The following is a 22,628-nucleotide window of genomic DNA, read 5'->3' on the forward strand; positions in this document are numbered from 1 at the left end:
AAGGAAGTTTTTCCTTTTTTATTTAATAGCATTATGTAAAGTTGTTAAAAACATGGCAGGATACTAGCATGTAATTTAAAAATGTAGAAAAATACAAAGGAGATTGTTAAATCCTTTGAAATCTTACCACCAGGAAAAAAAAAATCACCATTTTGGTGGTGATGCTTCTAGGCGCCCTTTCTCTGTCTGTTGTCCCCTTCTCGTTATCTCCTTTCCCCAAGGAAGAGGATGGGGAAGGAAGGAGGGAGAGAGTTTGACATCAAGGAGTAATTAGTTGTAATTTCTGTAGTCCTGAAATTTTCTGCTCTGTGGGCTCTGTTTTCCTCCTGCATCTTGGGATCTACTTGATGAACTGTAGTGGCAACATACAGATAATATGTGTCATTGTATTAGCAAAAATGTGGTAACCTCTTGTCTACCATTGGGGAATTATTTTCAAGTTTATGCTACTATATACAGAAAATAATTGGGTAAATATGCATAAAAGGGACTTCCCATTGTGGCTCAGCAGTAATGAACCCAACTAGTATCCGTGAGGGCATGAGTTTAATCCCTGGCCTTGCTCAGTGGGTTAAGGATCTAGCAGGTTCAAGCCCTGGCCTTGCGCAGCAGGTTAAGGATCCAGCGTTGCTGTGGTGTAGGTCTGATTTGACCCCCGGCCTGGGAACTTCTATGTGCTGCAGGTGTGGCCCTAAAAAGCAAAAAAAAAATAATAAATAAATAAATAAAAAGGGTGTTTGTTGAAAGTAAAATAGTAAAAATTTAGAAACAGCTTAAATGTGTAAACATTATAACATGTTCATAAAATGAAAAACTGTTCTGTGACTAAGATGACGGCATGTGTTCCTTCCTGAGGAGCGTGTTCAGGAGTCTGGGAAGGGGATCTAGGACGCCACGTACCTGACGTCTGCTCTCCTGAAACGGATGGGTGCCAGGTGCTGCAGGGGCGTGTTCGAGGCCTGGGGGCTGGTGCGGGGCCAGGTGTGCCCTCCTGGTTGGCCACACAGGGCCCTGTCTTCTCTCTGCCTTTGCTGATTTCCTGGCTTCTTCCCATTCTGGCCTCAGACCGTCTTAGCGGATTTAGGAATTGGGGTCACCTGATGCCCTGCCACCCCTGTCTTTAGGCCATAGACTCTTGGCGTGGTGAGCAGTGGTCTCCTTGCTTCTTAGAGTACTTCTTGCCTCATGGAATTTCAGCTTTATATTTTGTAGCTTATTTTGCAAAATGAGATGCTGTGTCTTTCTGATATTAGTTCTGAACCCTATTCTGTGTTGCCCAACTGGGGGTCCAGTCTGTTGGTGACTCTGAACTCACTGGCCACTGGGCCTGCCTCACCGTGAGTCGCAGATGAGTCTAAAGATGATTTCTGCTTCAGCAGGAGCCTTAGCCCTGGAGCTTGTGTTACATGCGTACATTTTTCTGCATTTACCTGGTCTCTTTCAGTTGCTTTCTCTAGGAAAAATGCATCATGCGTAATAAAGGCTTACTTAAGAAAGTGCCTTTTCCAAACCTAATGGAGACCAAGCAAGTTGACTGGTTCTTTACAGTAAAAGTGACTGTGGTGGCAATAGCCCCTAGGTCACATCCAGTCCAGCAGTTCTAGCCTTCCCACGTTTGCATAGATTCCTTTGTTAAACATACTTCTCCAGGGAACGTCATGCTCTTGCAGGTTTCTCTGATGGTGGCCGGCGATGCTGAGAAGCACAGGAGCAAGCTGCAGTACTTCATGGAGCAGTTCTACGGGATCATCAGAGACAGCGATGCCAGCAGCAAGGATTTGTCTGTCGCCATTCGTGGATATGGACTGTTTGCAGGGGTGGGGCTCCTTCACTTCTCTTTTCAGTTTCATTCGAGTGTTTAGAGAAGTGTGATTTATTGCATTTTGAATAGCATCTCACACTTGTGATGTTCTTTTTTGCTTTGTTAATTTGTCTTTTCAGTGCCTGCTATGTACTAGAATTCTGTCTGTGTATTATTTCAAATAGTCATAACTTTGCTACAAGTTTTTAGGGGTATTATTCCACTTTACCGATGAGGAAAGTGAGGCCCAGAGAAATGAGGTCACCTGTGAAAGGACACAGTTAACAGGTGACAGAACAAGATGTAATTCCAGCCTGAAGACTAGAGATACCACGTTTTCCCTGTGCTGTGCTCCCGTTCCTGGGGAAGGGACGTCGAGCTCTATGACACTCACTGCTTAGCAAAGGCCCCGGGGCTGCGGGTGGTCTATTGAGGGTTGTGGAGTGTAGCTGAGGTTGCTTCCTTCCTGGTGGATAAGTGGCGTCTGCTGGACAGACAGAGTCCCCTGCTGCCTCTCTGTGCTGACCTGCCCACCAGCGAGACTCCCAGCCTTCCACTCTCACACCTTGTTCCATCCCTGAAACGTCCTCATTTGCTTCTAGATGATCTTTCCCCTTCAAAAAATCTTCATCTTCATTTGTCTCTTTTGTCCTTCCTAGGGCAGAAGAGCCAGTGTGACAAGGCTGAGAGGTGCCCAGTAGCGAGGGGTGTCTAGCCTCATGGCCAAGCGCTAACTCTTGTGGACATGTTCATGGTGCTTAGGTGCACACTTGACTGAGTTAGGTGGTCAGAGCGTGGCCTCAGGCAGGAAGGAAGGGAGAGCACTCTGAACAGGCGCAGGGCCGGAGCCTTCCGGAGGCTGGGCTGCACCTTACGTCTGAGGAAGCCCTTGCACCACCCTCAGTGGGCAGTGGGTGGCCGGTCAGACTGTGAGTTATGAAGGTGGCGCAGTCCCGCGTGCTCTATGGGTGTGCTTCTGTCCCTCATCTGGGCCACTGGCCTCTGCACAAGGACTCCCCTCCTTTGTCCAGTGCCTAGAATGCAAGTGTGATTAGTAGGTGTTTTGAGTATCAGTAACAGTTTAGTATGGCTTTCAGATTTTTTTCAAGTATAACATCCACTATTTAATATCTGTATTTCTTCTCCATTAAAAAGCTTTTTAATATTCAGTTTATGGCAATGTGGCTTAACACAAAACCTTACATATCATTACTTAGACGTTGGTAAGGTTGACAAGAGTGTTGTTTACCTTTTCTCAAGCCTTGCAAGGCTGTAAATGCCAAAGATGTTGACTTCATGTACGTGGAGCTCATTCAGCGCTGCAAGCAGCTATTCCTGGTGGAGACGGACACTGCTGAGGACCATGCCTACCAGATGCCCGCTTTCCTCCAGTCTCTGGCCAGCGTCCTGCTTTACCTGGATACAGTAAGGGAAAGAGTTACTGAAAAGGAGTACAGATTTTACTATTTTATCTCAGTTCTTCAAGTAATCTGGTGGAATAGTAGGAGTTTTATGCATTCGGTACAGGCACCTTTGTGATCAAGGGGGTGTTTTTAGTTAGTATTTCGGGTTGGTATAATTTTGATCCTGAAACTTGACATTTTGTTCCCAAAGTAGGAAAAATTACCTGGTGCTCTTTTTATCTTTCTAAAAGATTAAGATTGTTGCTCGGGATGGAATTAATTATACCTTGAGTATCATTCAGATGGTTTCGTTCTGATTTTTTAGTCACAGCAGTGAATTTAAGCCTATTAGCAGATTAGATAAGAGGCTCTGCTGTGTGTCCGGCTGGGTTCTGGTCGCTGTGGCGCTTTGGGTATCTTTGTGCTTGTTTACTCCCTCCCCTGACTTCAGCTGGCTTTCTTCTCTGAAGCTTCCTGAGGTCTATACTCCGGTTCTGGAACATCTTATTGTCGCACAGATAGACACTTTTCCACAATACAGTCCAAAAATGCAGTCCGTGTGTTGCAAAGCCATAGTGAAAGTGTTCCTGGCCTTAGCGGAAAAAGGACCAGTTCTCTGGAATTGCATTGGTACTGTGGGTGAGTTTGGAATTCACTCTTGTTTTTATGATGATGATGATGAATACCTAACGTGTTGTTTGATATAGATAAAGAACATCTGGTTTTCTTTTCTTTTTAGGCCTGTACCTGCGGCATATGGAGGTTCTCAGGCTAGGGGTGGAATTGGAGCTACAGCTGCTGGCTTACACCACAGCCACAGTAATACAGAATCTGAGCCGTGTCTGTGTCCTACACCACAACTCACGGCAACTCCGGATCCTTAATCCACTGAGTGAGGCCAGGGATCGGGCCCACAAACTTATGGTTACTAGTCAGATTCGTTTCTGCTGTGCCACAACGGGAACTCCTATTATATCTTTAAAAAAACCATTTTTTTATTATAGTTGATTTATATTTATTCTATCTTTTGATGCCTCTTAAAGAACTCCTGATGTTTTGGTGGACCAAAATCTCCTTTTTCTATCTTTTTTTGAATTCTTTTCTCTTGCTTTTGAATCTTAATAGTCTAAAATTTAAAAGTAAAGATAATAGCAAACTTAGGGAAAAAGATTGAGAGGTATATTATGTTAAAAAACAATGGCTGGGAGTTCCTCTTGTGGATCAGTGGGTTAAGAATCTGACATAGTGTCCATGAGGATACAGGTTTGATCCTTGGCCTCGCTCAGTGGGTTAAGGATCCGGTGTTGCTGTGGTTTAGGTCGCAGACGTGTCTTGGATCTGGGTTGTTGTGGCTGTGGTGTAGGCCGGCAGCTGCAGCTCCAATTCAACCCCTAGCCTGGGAACTTCCATATGCTGCAGGTGCGGCCCTAAAAAGAAAAAAAGAAAAAAATGGCTGTAATTTCATTGAAGGTTAGTTTTTGTTTTTATTGAGGGTTTGGTTTATTTTTCAGTTTTTCATTTTCTTTTTTTTTAGTGCATCAGGGTTTAATCAGAATATGCTCTAAACCAGTGATTCTTCAAAAGGTAAATTCTGACTCTGATTTGAAAATTAGCCTTTATTATCTTGTGAGTTAGAGATGTTGCTGGAGGTTTCAGTCTGTGAATGTATAAAAGTGGCTTTTTTTGTTATTAGCCATGCCTCACATTCTGAAAAGTGTAGGATGTAATACCTGTGTATTTTTTTAGGTAAATGAACTTCTAGGTTATGCAACATTCCTAAACATGACCTATTATGCATACATTTTTACAAACAGGGATATTTTTTCTCTTGAAACTCCAGGACCAAGTACTTAGGTGTGTGATGGGAGGCATGTCTTAGTTATTTGAAGTACAGGAAATAGAATGAGGTGAGAGATCTATGTCCGAAGGTGAGATAAGTTATTTATGACACATACCTTTGATATTGTTTTGAAGTATTTGTTAGTGCATTGCTATTTTAGTCCCAGTTAGAAATTCATGACTTTTTCCCCGAGTTTTTATTATGCTTTCACACTATGCTATCTTCCTTAACCAAATTATAGCCTCCAGCTGGTGGCTGTTTTCGTTGAGAGAATTCTGAAATCAGGAAGTGGTGCTTGTTCTGAGAATCCGTCCTCAGTGCTTGGTGTCTGTCTTCCCCCAGGGTGCGGAGTCTGAATCTGAGGATGCCCATGCATCAGAGGAAGTTAGGACCAGAGGGTGGAAAGTGCCCACGTGCAGAGACTACTTGGATCTTTTTAGAAATCTCCTGAGCTGTGACCAGACAATGGTAAAAACAACAGGTCTAAAGCCATAGAAGTACCTTGGTTCCTCTTTATTAGCCTCCACAGTTTTACACACTTAGGACTTAATTATTTCAGAAGTATATTTTATTAGCTTTCAATTTTTTTTTTTTTTTTTTTGCTTTTCAGGGCTGTACCCTTGGCACATGGAAATACCCAGGCTAGGGTTGGAATTGGAGTTGCAGCTGTCGGCCTGTGCCACAGCTCATGGCAGTGCTGGATCCTTAACCTGCTGAGCGAGGCAAGGGATCAAACCTGAGTTCTCATGGATACTAGTCAGGTTCGTTTCTGCTGAGCCATGACAGGCACTCCCAAAAAGTTTTATTTTAAATTTTTTAATCTTTTTTTTTTTATCCTTTTGGGGCCTCACCTGCAGCATGTGAAAGTTCTCAGGCTAGGGGTTGAATTGGAGCTGCAGCTGCCAGCCTACTCCACAGCCACAGCAACTTGGGATCTGAGCTGTGCTTGTGACCTATACCTCAGCTCACTGCGACGCCAGATCCTTAAGCCACTGAGCAAGGCTAGATATCAAACCTGCATCCTCTTGGATACTAGTCAGATTCATTTTCCCACTGTGCCACAACAGGATCTCCCCAAAAAGTCTTATTTTTAAAATTTAAAATTTTTTATTTTTTTGGCCATGCCTACAGCATGCAGAAGTTCTGGGCCAGAGATTGAACCTGTGCCACAGCAGTGACAGTGCTGGATCCTTAACCCACTGCATCGCCAGGAAACTCCAATAGTTGTTTTGTTTTTTTTTTTTAAGTACTTCAAGTAATGAAAAATTAAAACAGTGTATGTTAGCATAGTTAAAGTGAGACTAGAAAAAAATCAATTAAAAGGAATAAAATCTCAGAACTCAAATTTAAAATTAATTACTGTAGCTGGGTCCTTCTTCATTTTGTTATTCATTTATTAGGGCCACACCTACAGCATTTAGAAGTTCCTGGGCTAGAGGTTGACTCAGAGCTGCAACTGCTGGCTTGTGCACAGCAGTGCAGGAGCCAAGCCACATTTATGACCTACATCACAGCTCATGGCAACTCAGGATCCTTAATTCACTGAGCGAGGCCAGGGATCAAAGCTGAATCCTCATGGATACTAGTTGGATTCTTAACCTGCTGAACCACAACGGGAACTCCAAGGGTCCTCCTTTTAGCTTAAGAAGCAGCATTCATGGTATATAGTTGGTGCTATGTTGTTCCTTTGAACAGCAGATCCAGCCTGGTAGATGACAAAAATGTGACAGTGTTATCATCTTGGAAGAGCTGTGTTCTCATCTGTTAAACTGACCTAATAGGTCTTATGATTGTCGGTGCACAGCTGTTTTTCATGATTAGCATAATGCCTCCTGCCTCATGTTTCTGGCCAATTTTTTTTTTTTTTTTTTGTCTTTTTGCCTTTTCTAGGGCCGCTCCTGTGGCATATGGAGGTTCACAGGCTAGGGGTCTAATCGGAGCTGTAGCTGCCGGCCTAAGCCGGAGCCACAGCAATGCAGGATCCGAGCCATGTCTGCAAACCTCACCACAGCTCACGGCAATGCCGGATCCTTAACCCACTGAGCAAGGGCAGGGACTGAACCCGCAACCTCATGGTTCCTAGTCGGATTCATTAACCACTGCGCCACAACGGGAACTCCCTGGCCCATGTTTCTTAGTGCCTGCTTTAAGCCAGTTTCTGGCTACCATGTAACATAAAGTCTTTGACAAAGCATTAACAGCCTAGAAGAAGCAATTTTTCTCAAAAGATGGTTCCCATCCTCTGAAAAAAATCTTAGTAGTTTTTGTTATTGAGGTAAAATTGTGTAGTAATGTTAGTAATTTTACCTAAAAGAATTCTTTCTTTTTTTTGGTCACGCCCATGGCATATGGAAGTTCCTGGGCCAGGGCTCAAACCCATGCCAGAGCTGCGGCAATACCACATCCTTAACCCGTTGTTCCCAGTGGGAATTCCAAATAGTTCTGTCTTCTATGTGATGTTAGGTGTATTTTGAGGTAAGTTCCATAGAATATTTTAGGAAAGGCATTTTTGAAGAAGTAATAGATAATAGTGCTTTAAAATCCATTCTGAGGATATTTGTCTGTATGCATGTACGTGTGTATATTAATATGTGTATATGTGTGTGCATGTGTATTTGCGTGAATACATACATGACAGGTGTGTATAGTGCACACACACAAAGTTTGTGAAGTAAACACTTTGGCAAGGATTGCCCTAAATCTTCTCCTCCTCTGCTGTGTATGTGTAAGTGTTTGTTATGTTACTGGCAAGTCGTATCTGACTAAAATGATATTGCCCTAATAGTTTAGGAAGTACGTTTTCCAGCTTGAAACCTTTGAAGTAAATCTATGGTTTGCACAGCAGTTTCCATTGTACCTAAATTTGCATGTATATCTGTATGTCGTAATGCTAATTTAATGCACTTTTTTGCAGATTTTGAACTTTATTTTTTTTATTTTAAGGATTCTCTTTTAGCAGATGAAGCATTTCTCTTTGTGAATTCCTCCCCTCGAAATCTGAGTCGTATGCTGTACGATGAATTTGTAAAGTCAGTTTTGAAGATTGTGGAGAAATTGGATCTTACACTAGAAAGGCAGAATGTTGCAGAGAAAGAGGTTAGATTTTGTCGTAATAATTCTGAACCATTTTTATACCATCTCTCTGTAGAGTGTTGCAGGAAATTGGTTTCTTCAGCATTACTATGTGTCATTGATCCTTTTCTACTTGAGTTGCATAATGTATAGAAAATATTCTGTAGTAGATGGTTTAAAAAGCAATTTATATGTTGAATAACAGAGCAGTTTTTTTTGGAAAAAATTATTACAAGGATTGTTACTCATTCTTAGGCAATATTAAAGAGCCAGATCTTGTTTAGGGTAGAGGTTTTTGCAGTAAGATTGGGAAACCTGGGATCCCTCTGTTTCCTAGCAGGGGAGAGGCTATGCTCTTGAGACAGTAGATAGTAGGCAGAGGCAGACCAAAGAGAATGCCCCCTCCCCTTTTTCTGCACTGTTTTCCTGGCCGGGGTCACAGGTGTATGACCTGGAGTGAAACTGCGGCTCAGGGCTGCTGGCCTCTGAGGATTTTTAGTACCAGAACACTCAGATAACGAGACTCGTGGCAAAGTGCAGTTGACTCTTGAGCCCTGTGGTCCTTGGAGTTGATTTTTGCATGTCAAGGTCTGTGCGTGTGCGGCCGAGCCCAAAGCCGTGTGGGGGCAGAGTAAGGCCCTTGCTGCACTGCTAACTTTCTGCTCTTACGCTTGTTGGCAGGGACACCAAGTGTGGTCTGTCGCTCTTTACGCTTTCTGCTATGCATGTCTAAAGCATTTCATTAACCCTGTGCCCTGGGGACTCACCAGGCCTCTCAGCCACCCATCCGCATTTGGAGCACACATACTAGTCTCTATCTCTGCTCCCCTGGCATCTTCCAGCGTGTCAGCTGTCACCTCTGTTAGCGTTTCCCAAATAAGTCTAAGTTCCAAAGAAGTCTCTAGCCTTCCCTGCTTCCAACCCTGTGTTTCTAACTACTTCTGCAGCATTTTCACCTGAATTTGAAACACTCACTTAGTATTTTAATATTTGTATGTTACTTAATACTAGCCCCTAGCCCTGTGTTTCTCAGTTTGACACCTCTGTGTCATTGCTGATGCTTCCTACCGTGTGAAGCTGGCCTCTGTCCAGGCACCACTGCTCCTCTGAGGAGTTGTCTCCCCACGCCTTCCTGTGTTTGCACCTCTCTTTCACTGGTGGTGTCCCTGTGTCCCCTCTCTAGTGTTTTCTGAGGGTCCCAGCTTTTCTATCCACCTGAGCTTCTTGGGCAGGTCTGTGCCTTCTCACCTCTGTATTCCTTCTTCATAGCCTCAGGTTTGGCCATAGAGTCCTTTGCTCAGTTGTTTGTTGAATGATTGAATGGTGCAGTGTCTTCTTGGTACAACTTATTTTTCAGGGTGAAAATGAAGCTACTGGTGTTTGGGTGATCCCAACTTCAGATCCAGCCGCTAACTTACATCCTGCTAAACCTAAAGATTTTTCAGCTTTCATCAACCTGGTGGAATTTTGCAGGTATTTAAAAAATCTTAGGATTTCCTGTCGTGGCTCAGTGGTTAACGAATCTGACTAGGGACCATGGGGTTGCGGGTTCGATCCCTGGCCTCGCTCAGTGGGTTAACGATCCGGCGTTGCCGTGAGCTGTGGTGTGGGTCACAGACGCGGCTCGGATCCCACGTTGCTGTGGCTCTGGCGTAGGCTGGTGGCTACAGCTCCGATTGGACCCCTAGCCTGGGAACCTCCATATGCCGCTGGAGCGGCCTAAGAAATGGCAAAATAAATAAATAAATAAAAATAAAGAAAATCTTATATGTTTAAGAGTGGAATTATCAGTTATTGGCTATAATATAGGAAGATCACTTTTGGAGACGTAAGAAGTGAAATTGTAGGGCTTAAAATATAAAACCACTTCTGCAAAGCTTTAAACTCTATCTAAATGTACCAGCTGAGGCTTATTTTTTTTTTCTTTTTAATATATTTTAAAGGTCCTCAGGTAGGGAAAATAAGGAATGTATATATACCTGAAAATGCTATATAATGGAATCACAGATTATAATTTTCATTATGTTCCTTATAATTTCAAAGCCAAATAAAAACAGTTTATGGTGAGAACTTCTACATTAAGTTTTGAGTTTGCTTTTATAGAGACATTCTTCCTGAGACACACATAGAGTTTTTTGAGCCATGGCTGCACCACTTTGCATATGAGATAATTCTGCAGTCTACACGGTCACCACTAATTAGTGGTTTCTACAAATTGCTTTCTGTTGCCGTGAGAAATGCCAAGAAGATAAAATATTTTGAGGTAAGCGTTTTTTGGAGGACATCGAATATTCCTTTGTTTATAGGTTGCGTGAGTGTGTATAAGTGTATTATAAAATACAGCATTATAGTGTATTGCAGTTTTAAGGAATATTGGTTTTATGATAATATATGTATGTATGTATTTATTTTTGGTCTTTTTTTGTCTTTTCTAGGGCTGCACCCACGGCATATGGAGGTTCCCAGGCCAGGGGTTGAATCGGAGTTGTTGCCGCCAGCCTATACCACAGCCACAGCAACGCCAGATCAGAGCCTTGTCTGTGACCTATACCACAGCTCACAACAACACTGGAGCCTTAACCCATTGAGCGAGACCAGGGATCAAACCCGTAACCTCATGGTTCCTAGTCGGATCCATTAACCACTGTGCCAGGACGGGAACTCCCAATATGTATTTTTTAAGAAAAGTGGTAGTGTGAGCTGATGGCACTCTTTTTAAAAAGTTAACTAGTTGCCCTCCCTGCACCTGGCTGACTATGTGAGCTCTGCAGAGGCTCTGAGGGCCTGGTTGGTGCTAATCAAACTAATCAAACTCTGGGCCGCAGCCCAGCAGCCTGTGCCTGGGCCACCCTGGGGATGTGCTGGCTCATGAGGCTAACCGGGTTAGTGTCCAAGGGCTGTGGTCATGAGCCCGTGTCTGCTCTGGGCGTACACCATGGCGAATGGACTCAGGCCTCTAGCTTTTGACCAGCTGTCTACCTCCCACCTCACGCTCGGTTTCTCACCGGCCTCTGCCTGCAGTGTTTTCAGGGCCGAGTTCCCTTCCCTTCTGTGTGAGGCCTGAGCAAGGGGATAATGGGTTGCCCGGGGAAGGATGGGGGTATCGTTCACTGAACTAATTTAGTGGTTTATTCCACAGGGAGTTGGTCCACAGAGTCAGAAACAGTCTCCTGAGGACCCAGAAAAGTATTCCTGCTTTGCTTTGTTTGCAAAATTTGGTAAAGAGGTAATTTTTTTTTTTGTCTTTTTGCTATTTCTTGGGCCGCTCCTGCGGCATATGGAGGTTCCCAGGCTAGGGGTCCAATCGGAGCTGTAGCCACCGGCCTACACCAGAGCCACAGCAACGCAGGATCCGAGCCGCGTCTGCAACCTACACCACAGCTCACGGCAACGCCGGATCGTTAACCCACTGAGCGAGGGCAGGGACCGAACCCGCAACCTCATGGTTCCTAGTCAGATTCGTTAACCACTGTGCCACGACAGGAACTCCAAGAGGTAATTTTTAAATGATTTATCCAGTGTCATCGTCAGTTATTTAAGGATGAATGTAGGGACTTCCTATTGTGGCTCAGTGGTAATGAACCTGGCTAATACACATGAGGATGTGGGTTTGATCCCTGGCCTCACTCAGTGGGCTTAGGGGCCTATGTGGCTGTGACTGTAGTGTAGGCTGGCAGCTGCAGCTATGGTTCAGCCCGTAGCCTGGGAACTTCCATATGCCACAGGTGCAGCCCTAAAAAGCAAAAAAAAAAAAAAAAATCTGTATGTCGAAATTTATGTAAATGATCTGATTACATAAACATTGGTTGCTCAATACACGTGAGAATTAAGAAGTTGAAAAACACTAACAGAGGAAATCGTGGGGCTTTCCTGAGTTTTTGCAAAATAATTTGAATGCTGACAGCTCAGAGTTAATAGATTCTTTAGCTTTTCCATATGGTGGGGATTAAGTACTAAACAAATGAACTTTTCCTGGAGATCAGGCCTTCATTTTTAAATGAATGTGTCTGGGTCAAACAAAGACCACATGGTCATTTCTCATATTTGAGAGTAGGGTGTCTTGAGTTGACCTTGCAGTCGAAGGCTCTGTTCAGGTGCATAGCACTGACCTTCTTGTCACCTTTCTTGCTAAGGTGTCGGTTAAAATGAAGCAGTACAAGGATGAACTCCTGGCCTCCTGTTTGACCTTTGTCCTGTCCCTGCCACATGCCATCATTGAAGTTGATGTCAGAGCCTACGTCCCAGCACTGCAGGTGCGTCGTCCTGTTTCCTGCAAAGTGTGGCAGTTACAGTTGGCACTCACCCATTAGATGCCCTGGTTCAAGTTCTGCTGCCACGGAGCAGCGTGGAGACAGCCGGCTGGGCCTCTCAGGGCCCTCGGGGGTGTGAGGAGGAGACACCACTGCCAGGCCTTCCCCAGAGGCCCATCAGGGCAACCTCCTCTCCTGCCTGTCTGGGGAAGCCCCTTCCATCCTTGGTGACCTTGTTTGTACTGCTATGCAGATGGCGTTCAAGCTGGGCCTGAGCCACACCCCACTGGCAGAAGTAGGCCTGAGTGCCCTGGAGGAGTGGTCCGTTTGCATCTGCAGACAGGTGATGCAGCCCTATTATAAGGACATTCTCCCCACCCTTGATGGATATCTGAAAACTTCAGCCTTATCAGGTAAGGTTTAGGAGAATTTTGACATGTATCTTAAATAAAATGACAGCAAATAACTATAATAAGATTGCGTATTTATATTTTTGCTACTTCTGAAATTTGAGCCCAATATATTCAAAATATGTTCGGTATCTTTGTAATCTCCCCAATTCATTTCAGTATAATTGGGACATAGAAAGTATAGCTGAAGTATTAAACCAATTTTTTACTTTACTCACTTATATCCTACCAAGATTTACGAAGTCTCCAAGGGCAGAAACTCTGCCTTAAGTGTCTTGAACTTCTTATAGATCCTAATAATACTACCTTGCAAAGACTTTTTTTTTTGTCTTTTTGCCATTTCTTGAGCCGCTCCCGCGACATATGGAGGTTCCCAGGCTAGGGGTTGAATTGGAGCTGTAGCCGCTGGCCTACGCCAGAACCACAGCAACTCGGGATCTGAGCTGCATCTGCGACCTACACCACAGCTCATGGCAATGCTGGATACTCAATCCACTGAGCGAGGCCAGGGATCGAACCCGCACAACCTTGTGGTTCCTAGTCGGATTTGTTAACCGCTGAGCCACACGGAAACTCCGCAGAGAGACTTTTGTTTAATAAATCAACCAGGAATTAAAACAATAAGAAAACCCACTAGTAATTTTATATTTTGACCTAATCTCAACTGACTTTTATTGGTGTTCTTCAGATATAACTGATGAAGCACTAATATTATTTAGGAATTGTCAGATAAGAAATAGGTTTGGGAAAAAATTCAGTGAATAAATTCTCCTAGTCAAGAAAAGTAGTATGTAGAATTGAGGGGAACAGATTTGCATGAACCAGGTGGACTGGATGTTGTGACCAGATGGACTGGACGTTGTTATCACAGATGCAGCACAAAGAAAGGTTCATACTGGAAAAGATCCTGAAGTATTAGTAAGAATTTAAATGAACTGTCACCAAAGTGAAAAGTCGTGTTAATTTGTAAAATTTTATCTATGTAAATCATTTTCTTTTTCTTTTTGTCTTTTTAGGGCTATACCTGTGGCATATGGAAGTTCCTAGGCTAAGGCTCAGATTGGAGCTACAGATGCCGGCCTGTGCCACAGACACAGCAATGCCGATCTGAGCTGTGTCTGTGACCTATACCACAGCCCACAGCAATGCCGGATCCTTAACTCACTGAGCGAGGCCAGGGATCGAGCCTGTGTCCTCATGGATACTAGTTGGGTTCATTACCGCTGAGATACAATGGGAACTCCAGCAAGTCCTTATTTTATGTTCAACTTAAATACTGTTGGTTTGAAAACAGTAATTGAAAATTGTGTGACAAGTTTTGTTTACTGTGCCTAGTTTTTATGACACCTCAATACATATTCAGAGTTCATGAAGAAAGTCACAATTTTGGGATAGTAATAACAAGTATTGTTTAGAAACAAAAAATACAAAGTAGTTGATGTTTGAACCCTATCTGACTTCTGAAATTCACTTACTGTAAGGAGAGCTGCTCTTTGAGTAGTTCACTAAAAATACGTGGATTTGGTTAAAGAAAATGAATGTGGTACTTTAATTTGCTTTTTTGCATTTAATTCTGCCAGTTACCTCATTGAAAGATTTGTATTTCTTTTAAGTTAATGTGGGACATTTCTGTGATTCTTCTAAGCAGAGGATTGTTTTATATCTTGGTAAACATATGGATAATTAGATAGGGCAAAGCAGAGGGAGGTAAAGTAATAAACTCACTCCCTGGTCTCAGAGGCCACCCCTGTTTTAGTGATATTTTATTGCATGGGAATTAAACTCCCATAACTGTTGCTTTAACAGTCAGAGAGCCCCTTTGCTCTTTACCCAGACCTAGCAGCTCCGTCGTATGCCCCCGCCCTGTTGCTGTGTGTCCTTTCTCTGTACCTTGTAGTAGTGGGTGTGCACACAGGACGCCGTTTCCTGACCCCTGTGTCAGGCAGTTGCGGGCACCATGGGTATTTCTGCCTGAATCCTGCACGTGCATTGCCTTTCCGCACCCGAGGCATCGTCGTCGTCAGAAGCAAGCCGGGTCGTGTTCTCCTCCCCATCCCCTGCAGCCCAGTGTAGGCTTTCAGCTGCTTGTAACTTCCTCTGAGGCTGTCCTTTTAGCCGAGTTTTCTGGGGCCGAATTCAGGCCTGTCTGTGTCCTGCGTTCAGTTGTTGTGCTTCTCGATGGGCATCTGTCTGGGCCAGTTCTCAGATTGTCACGACGGTAGAGGGTGATGGATGGGATTTGGGAGAAGGTCCTGCTCCACTGGGCTCGTCTCGCGTCCCCTGGTGGGGAGCCTGGGGCTGGCATTGGTGCTGCCACAGTGGCCATGCTCTTTGGCGTTGGCTTAGCAGGAGCCCTGCGGGGCCCCTAAGATGGTGAGTAGGTCCCAGAGGTCCTCCTCCCTCTCCTCAGGTGCTGGTGGGGCCCCAGCTCCTAGGGTGGGGGTGCAGGCAGGGTGGGGAGGGCAGCATGTGGGGGTCGGACTGCTAGATCAAGGTGCTGTTGGCTAAGGAGAACTAAGGGGCCCCGAGGAATCACCCAGGGGAGGGTGGGGGCTCAGGGCTGCCGCCTTCTCTGCTCTCACTGTGACTCTTCCACCCACATGGTTGATATAAGCATACACACATGGTGGGATGGACGTAGGAACAGGGAGGGAGGTGTGCGTGTGTGGGTAACGCACACCCATGCTCCCCCTCTGTCCATGGAAAGGCCTGCCCTGGGCTAGTGCTACCTTGACAGCAATGAGCAAACCCGTCCCCAGATCGTGGCTTTGCAGAAATGCCTGGTTCCAGCCTGGGACAGGGAAGGACAGGAAGAACCTGGAATTTTGTATTTCCTGAAATATTCAGAAATCAAGGAAGTGTCCAGAGAACGATGGGGAATGTTCCAGGAAACGGGATAATCTGAGCATCAACATGGGTCATTCCAGCCAGAGCCAGAACCATAGGCTCAGGGAGGCCCTGTTAAGTGTGCAGTTACAAGTGGCTGAGTACGTGGGGTCACGTGGTGCCCTTCCTCCTGCTGTGGTAAGTCACTGCAGGCCGAGCAGTGGAAGCATCACCACCTGTCATGTCCCAGTCCTGTGGGTTGCAGGCCCCAAGTCTCCCACAGCTGGAATCCAGGTGTCTGCTGGCTGGGCTCCTACCTGGGGATGAGTCTTCAGGACCGTGTGGGTTGTCTGGCACCTGAAGTCCCCACCTCCCTGCTGTTGGCAGTCCAGGCTCATGCTTGGCCTCCGGAGGCCTTTCTCTGGTCCTCCAGCGTCACAGCCAGCAGTGTGCTTTGAACCCTTAGACTTGGACTCTTCCAGAACAGAAGCCCAGATTCTCAGTGAATGCTCCCCAGGGGTCTCGCTCACTTGGCACAAGCAAACCAAAACTCCGTCTGAGGGAGAAGAGCTGGAGAAGCAGGGGGTGGAGCGGGTGAGGTTCTGTTGTCACGGGGTCTCGTTTCTGGGAGCCAGGAGAGGTGGGTGCAGCCATGGTGGAGTCAGCGCATCAGCACTGGAAACCGCCGTGACTCCACCAGAAGAAGGTGACCCCGTGTCGAAGGCCTTATCTGACCCGGGATTAACAGGACTAGTGAGGTGTCCCAGGCGGTTCCTGGAGCCTGAACGCAGTCAGGAGGCAACGTTTGACGAGTCCAGATCGAGGGACATGTACTGCTGTCCTGGCACCTAGTTTTGTGAATGTCTGGGTCGTGAGGTTCCAGGAGAGACCGAAGAGAAAAGACGGCTAAGTGTGACCTGTGCTTCTGCGCTGAGACAGCTGAGGGCGAAGTGGCGTGTCTGCAGCTCAGCACCCTGACCTGGGCAGTGCCTGGCTTTCACAGGGACAGGGACCTTGCAAGTCACACACTCTTCAGGGTGGCGGAACTCTCATCAGGTTGCTAACTTACAAATAGGTGGTTCGGGAAAGAAAAGTTCTGTCCTGTATTTGCATATCCTGTAGAAGATTAATTGTTTTAAGAGTAAGTTTAATAGAAGCTGCTTTGCAGCCATAAATGTTCTTATTCTTCAGGGAGCTCTCACCAGGCTGATGATTCTCCTGAATTAGTTATTACTATCAAAGTGGCGAAATGGTGGTTTTCTTTATTTAACATTTTTTAATTAAGATATTGTCGAGTTCCCGTTGTGGCGCAGTGGTTAACGAATCCGACTAGGAACCATGAGCTTGCGGGTTCGGTCCCTGCCCTTGCTCAGTGGGTTAACGATCCGACGTTGCCGTGAGCTGTGGTGTAGGTTGCAGACGCAGCTCGGATCCCGCGTTGCTGTGGCTCTGGCGTAGGCTGGTGGCTGCAGCCCCGATTAGACCCCTAGCCTGGGAACCTCCATATGCCGCGGGAGCGGCCCAAGAAATAGCAAAAAAAAACCCAAAAAAGACAAAAAATATATATATATTGTCGATTTACAATGTTGTGTTAATTTCTGCTGTACAGCAAAGCGATTCAGTCACACATACATATGTTCTTTTTCGTCATCTTTTCCATTATGGTTTATCGTAGGATATTGAATGTAGGTCCTTGTTTATCCATCCTGTGTATTACTGGTTTGCATCTGCTAATCCCAAACTCCTAATCCTTCCCACCCCCGTCCCCCTTGGCAACCTCAGGTCTGTTCTCTTTTTTTGGCCACACATGCAGCATGTGGAAGTTCCCAAGCCAGGGATCGAACCCACGCCACAGCAGTGACCCAAGGCACAGCAGTGACAACTCCAGATCCTTTGACCATTAGGCCACCAGAGGTCTGTTTTCTGCATCTGTGACCCTGCTTCTATTTTGTAGATAAGGTCGTGTGTGTGGTATTTACTTACTTACCTTCCTATCTTTTTGGCCGTGCCCATGGCTTGTGGGAATTCCTGGGCCAGGATTGAGCCCATGCAACATCATTGACCTGAACCTCAGCAGTGACAGTGCCTTAACATGCTGAGCCACAGAGGAACTCCTGTGTTATGTTTTAGATTCCACATTTAAGTGATATCCTATGGTATTTGTGTTTGTCTGACTGACTTCACTTAGTATGATAATCTTTAGGTCCATCTGTGTTTCTGGAAATGGCATTATTTTGTTCTTTTTTATGGCTGAGTAATATTCCATGGTATTTATGTACTGCATCATCTTTATTCATTCCTCTGTCATGGGACATTTAAGCTGCTTCCACGTCTAGGCTATTGTGAATAGTGCTGCGGTGAACACCGGGGTGCACATATCTTTTCGAATTAGAATGTTCTCTGGATAGATGCCCAGGACTGGGATTGCTGGATCATAGGGCAACTCTGTGAAATGGTAGTCTTCCAACTCATCATCCCTTTTATTTAATTTGCATTCTAGCTTGAGGAACAACTTTGTTTTTCACCTATTTCTTTCTATTAGGAAGGACTTGTGGTTCTTATTTTCTTAGTGGGTGTCCTTTCCTGCTCATGGATGGTGGTGCTCAGCTGGCCCTCATGTGACTGGTCTGTAAACGGTGGGGGTTGTCCTCCTCCTGAGCAGCCCCTTCTCTCTGGTGCGTCTCATCAGGATAGCCTGCACCATATGAGAACCAGCCACTTCTCCAAGGAACCGTATTTCTTTAGTCAACCAGTCAACAATGATATTTCAAACCAAGACAATCATTATTAGTGTTTGTGTTCTAGAAATTTCATTTTTTTGGTCTTTTTGTCTGTTCAGGGCTGCACCTGCGGCACATGGAGGTTCCCAGGATAGGGGTCTAATCGGAGCTGCAGCTGCCAGCCTATGCCAGAGCCACAGCAATGCAGGATCCGAGCTGCCTCTGTGACTTACACCCCAGCTCACGGCAATGCCGTATCCTTAACCAACTGAGCAAGGCTGGGGATCGAACTTTTGCAGTGTCATGGTTCCTAGTCGGATTTGTTTCCTCTGCACCACGACGGGAACTACTAGATATTTCATTTTTAATCGTAAATTAAATTAGGATTTTTCTGTCTCTGTGTGCAGTATAGTGTGTTTTCCCTTGTATTCACCAATAAAGGATGCTTAAAATTGACTTTTGTTGACTGTTGATAGATGAGACCAGGAGTAACTGGGAAGTGTCGGCACTTTCTCGGGCTGCCCAGAAAGGATTTAATAGAGATGTGTTAAAGCATCTGAAGAGGACCAAGAACATTTCATCAGTAAGGAATCCCTTGTCTTTTCTTTACTTTAAATAACGGAGAGATCAGATTCTAATGCTTGTGAAAAGTGAAAATCTTCATTTAAAATATTAATTGTTCTTATATATAAATTAGAGTTTAGAAATAATTCAAGCTATATATAAATTGAATTTAGAAATAATTCCAATACATAATTTAGCAATAAAAATGTAAATGGTATTGGTGTTCCCTTGGCACAACAGGTTAAGGATCTGGCTTTGCCTCTGTGGTGGCTCGGCTTGCTGCTGAGATGCGGGTATGATCTCCAGCCCAGCGCAGTGGATGAAGGATCTGGTGCTGTAGCTGCCATGATGTAGGTTACAGCTTTGGCTCAAGTTCAGTCCCTGATCCAGGAACTTCCATATGCCATGGGTGCAGCCAAAAAAGAAAAAAGGAAAAACTGTGTTAACTGGTTTATTTCCTTGATCTTGTTTTCTCTTTTTTGGCTGCTCCTGTGGCATGCAGCAGTTCCTAGGATGGGGATCGAACCCAGGCCACAACAGGGACAATGCCAGATCCTTAACCCACTGAGCCCCAGGGAACTTCTTGCTATTGTTTTCTTGTTTGGCATAAGCAGTTGCAATACTGATATTATGGATGTGTGGGATTGATTCATTTACTGATTTGATCTGAAATGCATCATTTTGTCAACTTTAATTCATGGCAGTTTTTATTTTTTTTTCAGTGATAATATCTTGAACACTTTTTAAAGATGTGGTATATAACATAATAAAAATGATGTAAATAGAGAAAACTGAGTTAGTGCAGGGAAAGTATTTTAGGTGTGATGTAAAAAAATGAAATTTGAAAAACCTTTTATGTCTGGAACTGATACTTCAAGCTCTGGGGAAAAGTCCTCCCACCTCATTATTTTCAACAGCTTTTTTTTTTTTTTCTTCCTTTTAGGACTGCACCTGCGATATATGGAGGTTCCCAGGCTAGTGGTGGAATCAGAGCTGTAACTGCCAGCCTACACCACAGCCACAGCAACATCAGATCCGAGCCATGTCTGCAACCTACACCACAGCTCGTGGCAACGCCAGATCCTTAACCCACTGAGCAAGGCCAGGGACCAAACCTGTGTCCTCATGGATGGTAGTCAGATTGGTTTCCTCGGAGCCACTATGGGAACTCCGCACACCGACCAAGCTTTAAGAAGCTACCATGTGCTCAGTTTGGAGAAGTAGGAAGAAGGGCTGCCCGCTGCCCCTCCTTGTCCAGCCACAGACATGAAAATGGAAACACACCCCTTGCCTGGGGTTGTTTGTTTGAAATACATAGTTACTTTTCCTAAAAGTATGTCATTGGCTAATATGCAATGGATTTAGTATTTTTAAATAAGATGATAACTATTTAATATTTCAGTTTTAACTTTTATTATGATAAATATTGGGAAATATAACCCACATAAGCAAAAGTTGTTTGGAGATTTTCATATTTTTAGGAGTGTAAGGGGGTCCTCACAAAAGTTGGAGCCACTGGCCTAGGAAATGGACATGTAACTGAAAAATTGCAAGAGCTGTGACTTCTTTTCATGGATTTACAATGAAGTTAATGCAGTACCGTGTAGCCTATCATGAGCCCTTGGAGCATCAGTAGTGGAGAGAGACAGGGAAGAGTTTTATTCTGGCTCACGTTTGTCTTTAATATTTTCACTCAGTTATCGGCACATTCGCAAAGTGAAGCACTGTCCTTGGAAGAAGTACGGGTTCGAGTTGTGCACGTGCTTGGCCGTCTTGGAGGACAAGTCAACAAAAATCTCCTAACAGGTAACCTTTCCTTAAGATAAATTAACCTTTGCAAGTTCCTGGTGGCTCAGCGAGTTAAGGATCAGGGTTGTCACTGCTGTGGTGCTGGCTGGATCCCGGGCCTGGGAACTCTGCAAGCCCTGGACATGGCCAAAAGAGAAAAAAAGATGAACTAACCCTGTAGCTGTATTTTTGTACTTCAGTTTGAATCCTTACAGACGGTGGTGTATCCAGATATTCACTCCCATTTGTGATTTTTGTGTTTTCAAGTAAGATTTCAAAGAATCCCGTTTTGCCTGATGAAATGCTTCATCTGGGCCCTGCAGTCAGCGGGGTTCTGTGCCCTCACAGGAGTGCTCTGGCGTCTTTTCCACTTGAAGCAGAATCTGAGTCGATACTCTACATTAAACATGGTGTTGGGAATTCAAAGTTATCTCTTTTAAGGCTGATATTCTCAATATTTAGACATTTTCAGATTGTTTTTGATCAGAATTAGTGTTTTTGACTTGCTGACTTGGCATTTAGGAAGTTAGAGCCTCTTGAAAGGGAATAAAGGAGAGTAAGTGTTAAAAAAAGATTTTTTTTTTTGTTGTTGCCCTGGGGCATATGGAAGGAATTTCCAGACCAGGGATCAGATCCAAGCTGTAGCTGTGACCTCTGTGGCAGCTGTGGCGATGCGAATCCTTAACCCACTATGCCCGGTGGGGATGGAACCTGCAACCCAGCGCTCCAGAGACACAGCCCATCATGGCACAATAGTGGGAACTCCCAGCAGATTTTTTTTTTTTTTTCTGTCTTTGGTCTTTTTTTAGGGCCGCACTTGTGGCATGTGGAGGTTCCCAGGCTAGGGGTCGAATTGGAGCTATAGCCGCTGGCCTACACCAGAACCACAGCAACACGGGATCCAAGCCTTGTCTGCGACCTACACCACAGTTCACGGCAATGCTGGATCCTTAACCCACTAGGCGAGGCCAGGGATCGAACCTGCAACCTCATGGTTCCTAGTCAGATTCGTTTCTGCTGTGCCATGATGGGAATTCCATTTTTTCTTTTTTTTTGGCCAGCAGATTTTTAATCAAAATTGTGTTCAATTACCATTCTCCCACAGAATAGTAAGTCTTACTGCAATTAGAAATTAAACATTCCGGAGTTCCCGTCGTGGCGCAGTGGTTAACGAATCCGACTAGGAACCACGAGGTTGCGGGTTCGGTCCCTGCCCTTGCTCGGTGGGTTAACGATCCGGCGTTGCCGTGAGCTGTGGTATAGGTTGCAGACGCGGCTCGGATCCCTCGCTGCTGTGGCTCTGACGTAGGCCGGTGGCTACATCTCCGATTCAACCCCTAGCCTGGGAACCTCCATATGCCTCGGGAGTGGCCCAAGAAATAGGGACAACAATAAAAAAGACAAAAGACAAAAAAAAAAGAAATTAAACATTCCAGACTATGATACTAGTTTAGAAATAGCTAAGTCAGATCTGCAGGTGGCTGGTGGCCACTGGTCAGCACATCTAAACCTCTGAATCTCTGGACAGGGGTGTCCTCGCGGGATCGTCTGCGGAAATGCGTGGCGTGGGACCCACAGCGGAGGCTCAGCTTCGCGGTGCCCTTTCCGGACATGAAGCCTGTGGTCCATCTGGACGAATTCCTGCCTAGAGTCTCAGAGCTGGCGCTCTCGGCGGGCGACCGCCGCACCAAGGTACTGGGTGTGCCTGCTGCGCCGAGGGTGTGTATGTGCGCACGCGGAAATGGTGCCTTTTCTGTCCGACAGTGGGTAAAAAACTGCCAGTTTGCAGAAGTATACGTCCTTGGTAAGAAAAAGTTACCTGTCAGTTACCTCAACAGCTAATAACCTGGCAAATGTTTACCCCCCAGGGCTCTTCATAGTGCGAACATAGTACAGAGGCATTTAAGGTGATTTTTAGTCTGCTTGGTTATCTCCTCAACCAGAGAGACTAGAA

At 45.1% G+C, this 22,628-nt stretch overlaps 1 protein-coding gene across 4 annotated transcripts in view; it reads left to right on the plus strand.

Moving 5' to 3' along the window:
- Nucleotides 1-22,628, plus strand: part of PRKDC (protein kinase, DNA-activated, catalytic subunit) — a 156,423-nt gene that overhangs the window by 14,425 nt on the left and 119,370 nt on the right. For all 4 annotated transcript variants that reach the window (XM_047783945.1, XM_047783946.1, XM_047783947.1 and 1 more), the window contains exons 11-24: nucleotides 1,671-1,817; nucleotides 3,062-3,226; nucleotides 3,675-3,843; nucleotides 4,739-4,788; nucleotides 5,387-5,512; nucleotides 7,988-8,140; nucleotides 9,474-9,589; nucleotides 10,220-10,379; nucleotides 11,256-11,342; nucleotides 12,250-12,369; nucleotides 12,620-12,779; nucleotides 18,799-18,905; nucleotides 20,584-20,692; nucleotides 22,203-22,366. In XM_047783945.1, the coding sequence (XP_047639901.1) occupies nucleotides 1,671-1,817; nucleotides 3,062-3,226; nucleotides 3,675-3,843; nucleotides 4,739-4,788; nucleotides 5,387-5,512; nucleotides 7,988-8,140; nucleotides 9,474-9,589; nucleotides 10,220-10,379; nucleotides 11,256-11,342; nucleotides 12,250-12,369; nucleotides 12,620-12,779; nucleotides 18,799-18,905; nucleotides 20,584-20,692; nucleotides 22,203-22,366 (1,833 nt within the window). The remainder of the gene's footprint in view (nucleotides 1-1,670; nucleotides 1,818-3,061; nucleotides 3,227-3,674; nucleotides 3,844-4,738; nucleotides 4,789-5,386; nucleotides 5,513-7,987; nucleotides 8,141-9,473; nucleotides 9,590-10,219; nucleotides 10,380-11,255; nucleotides 11,343-12,249; nucleotides 12,370-12,619; nucleotides 12,780-18,798; nucleotides 18,906-20,583; nucleotides 20,693-22,202; nucleotides 22,367-22,628) is intronic.

This window comes from Phacochoerus africanus, chromosome 6, assembly GCF_016906955.1.
Source record: "Phacochoerus africanus isolate WHEZ1 chromosome 6, ROS_Pafr_v1, whole genome shotgun sequence".
Lineage (NCBI taxonomy): Eukaryota > Metazoa > Chordata > Mammalia > Artiodactyla > Suidae > Phacochoerus > Phacochoerus africanus.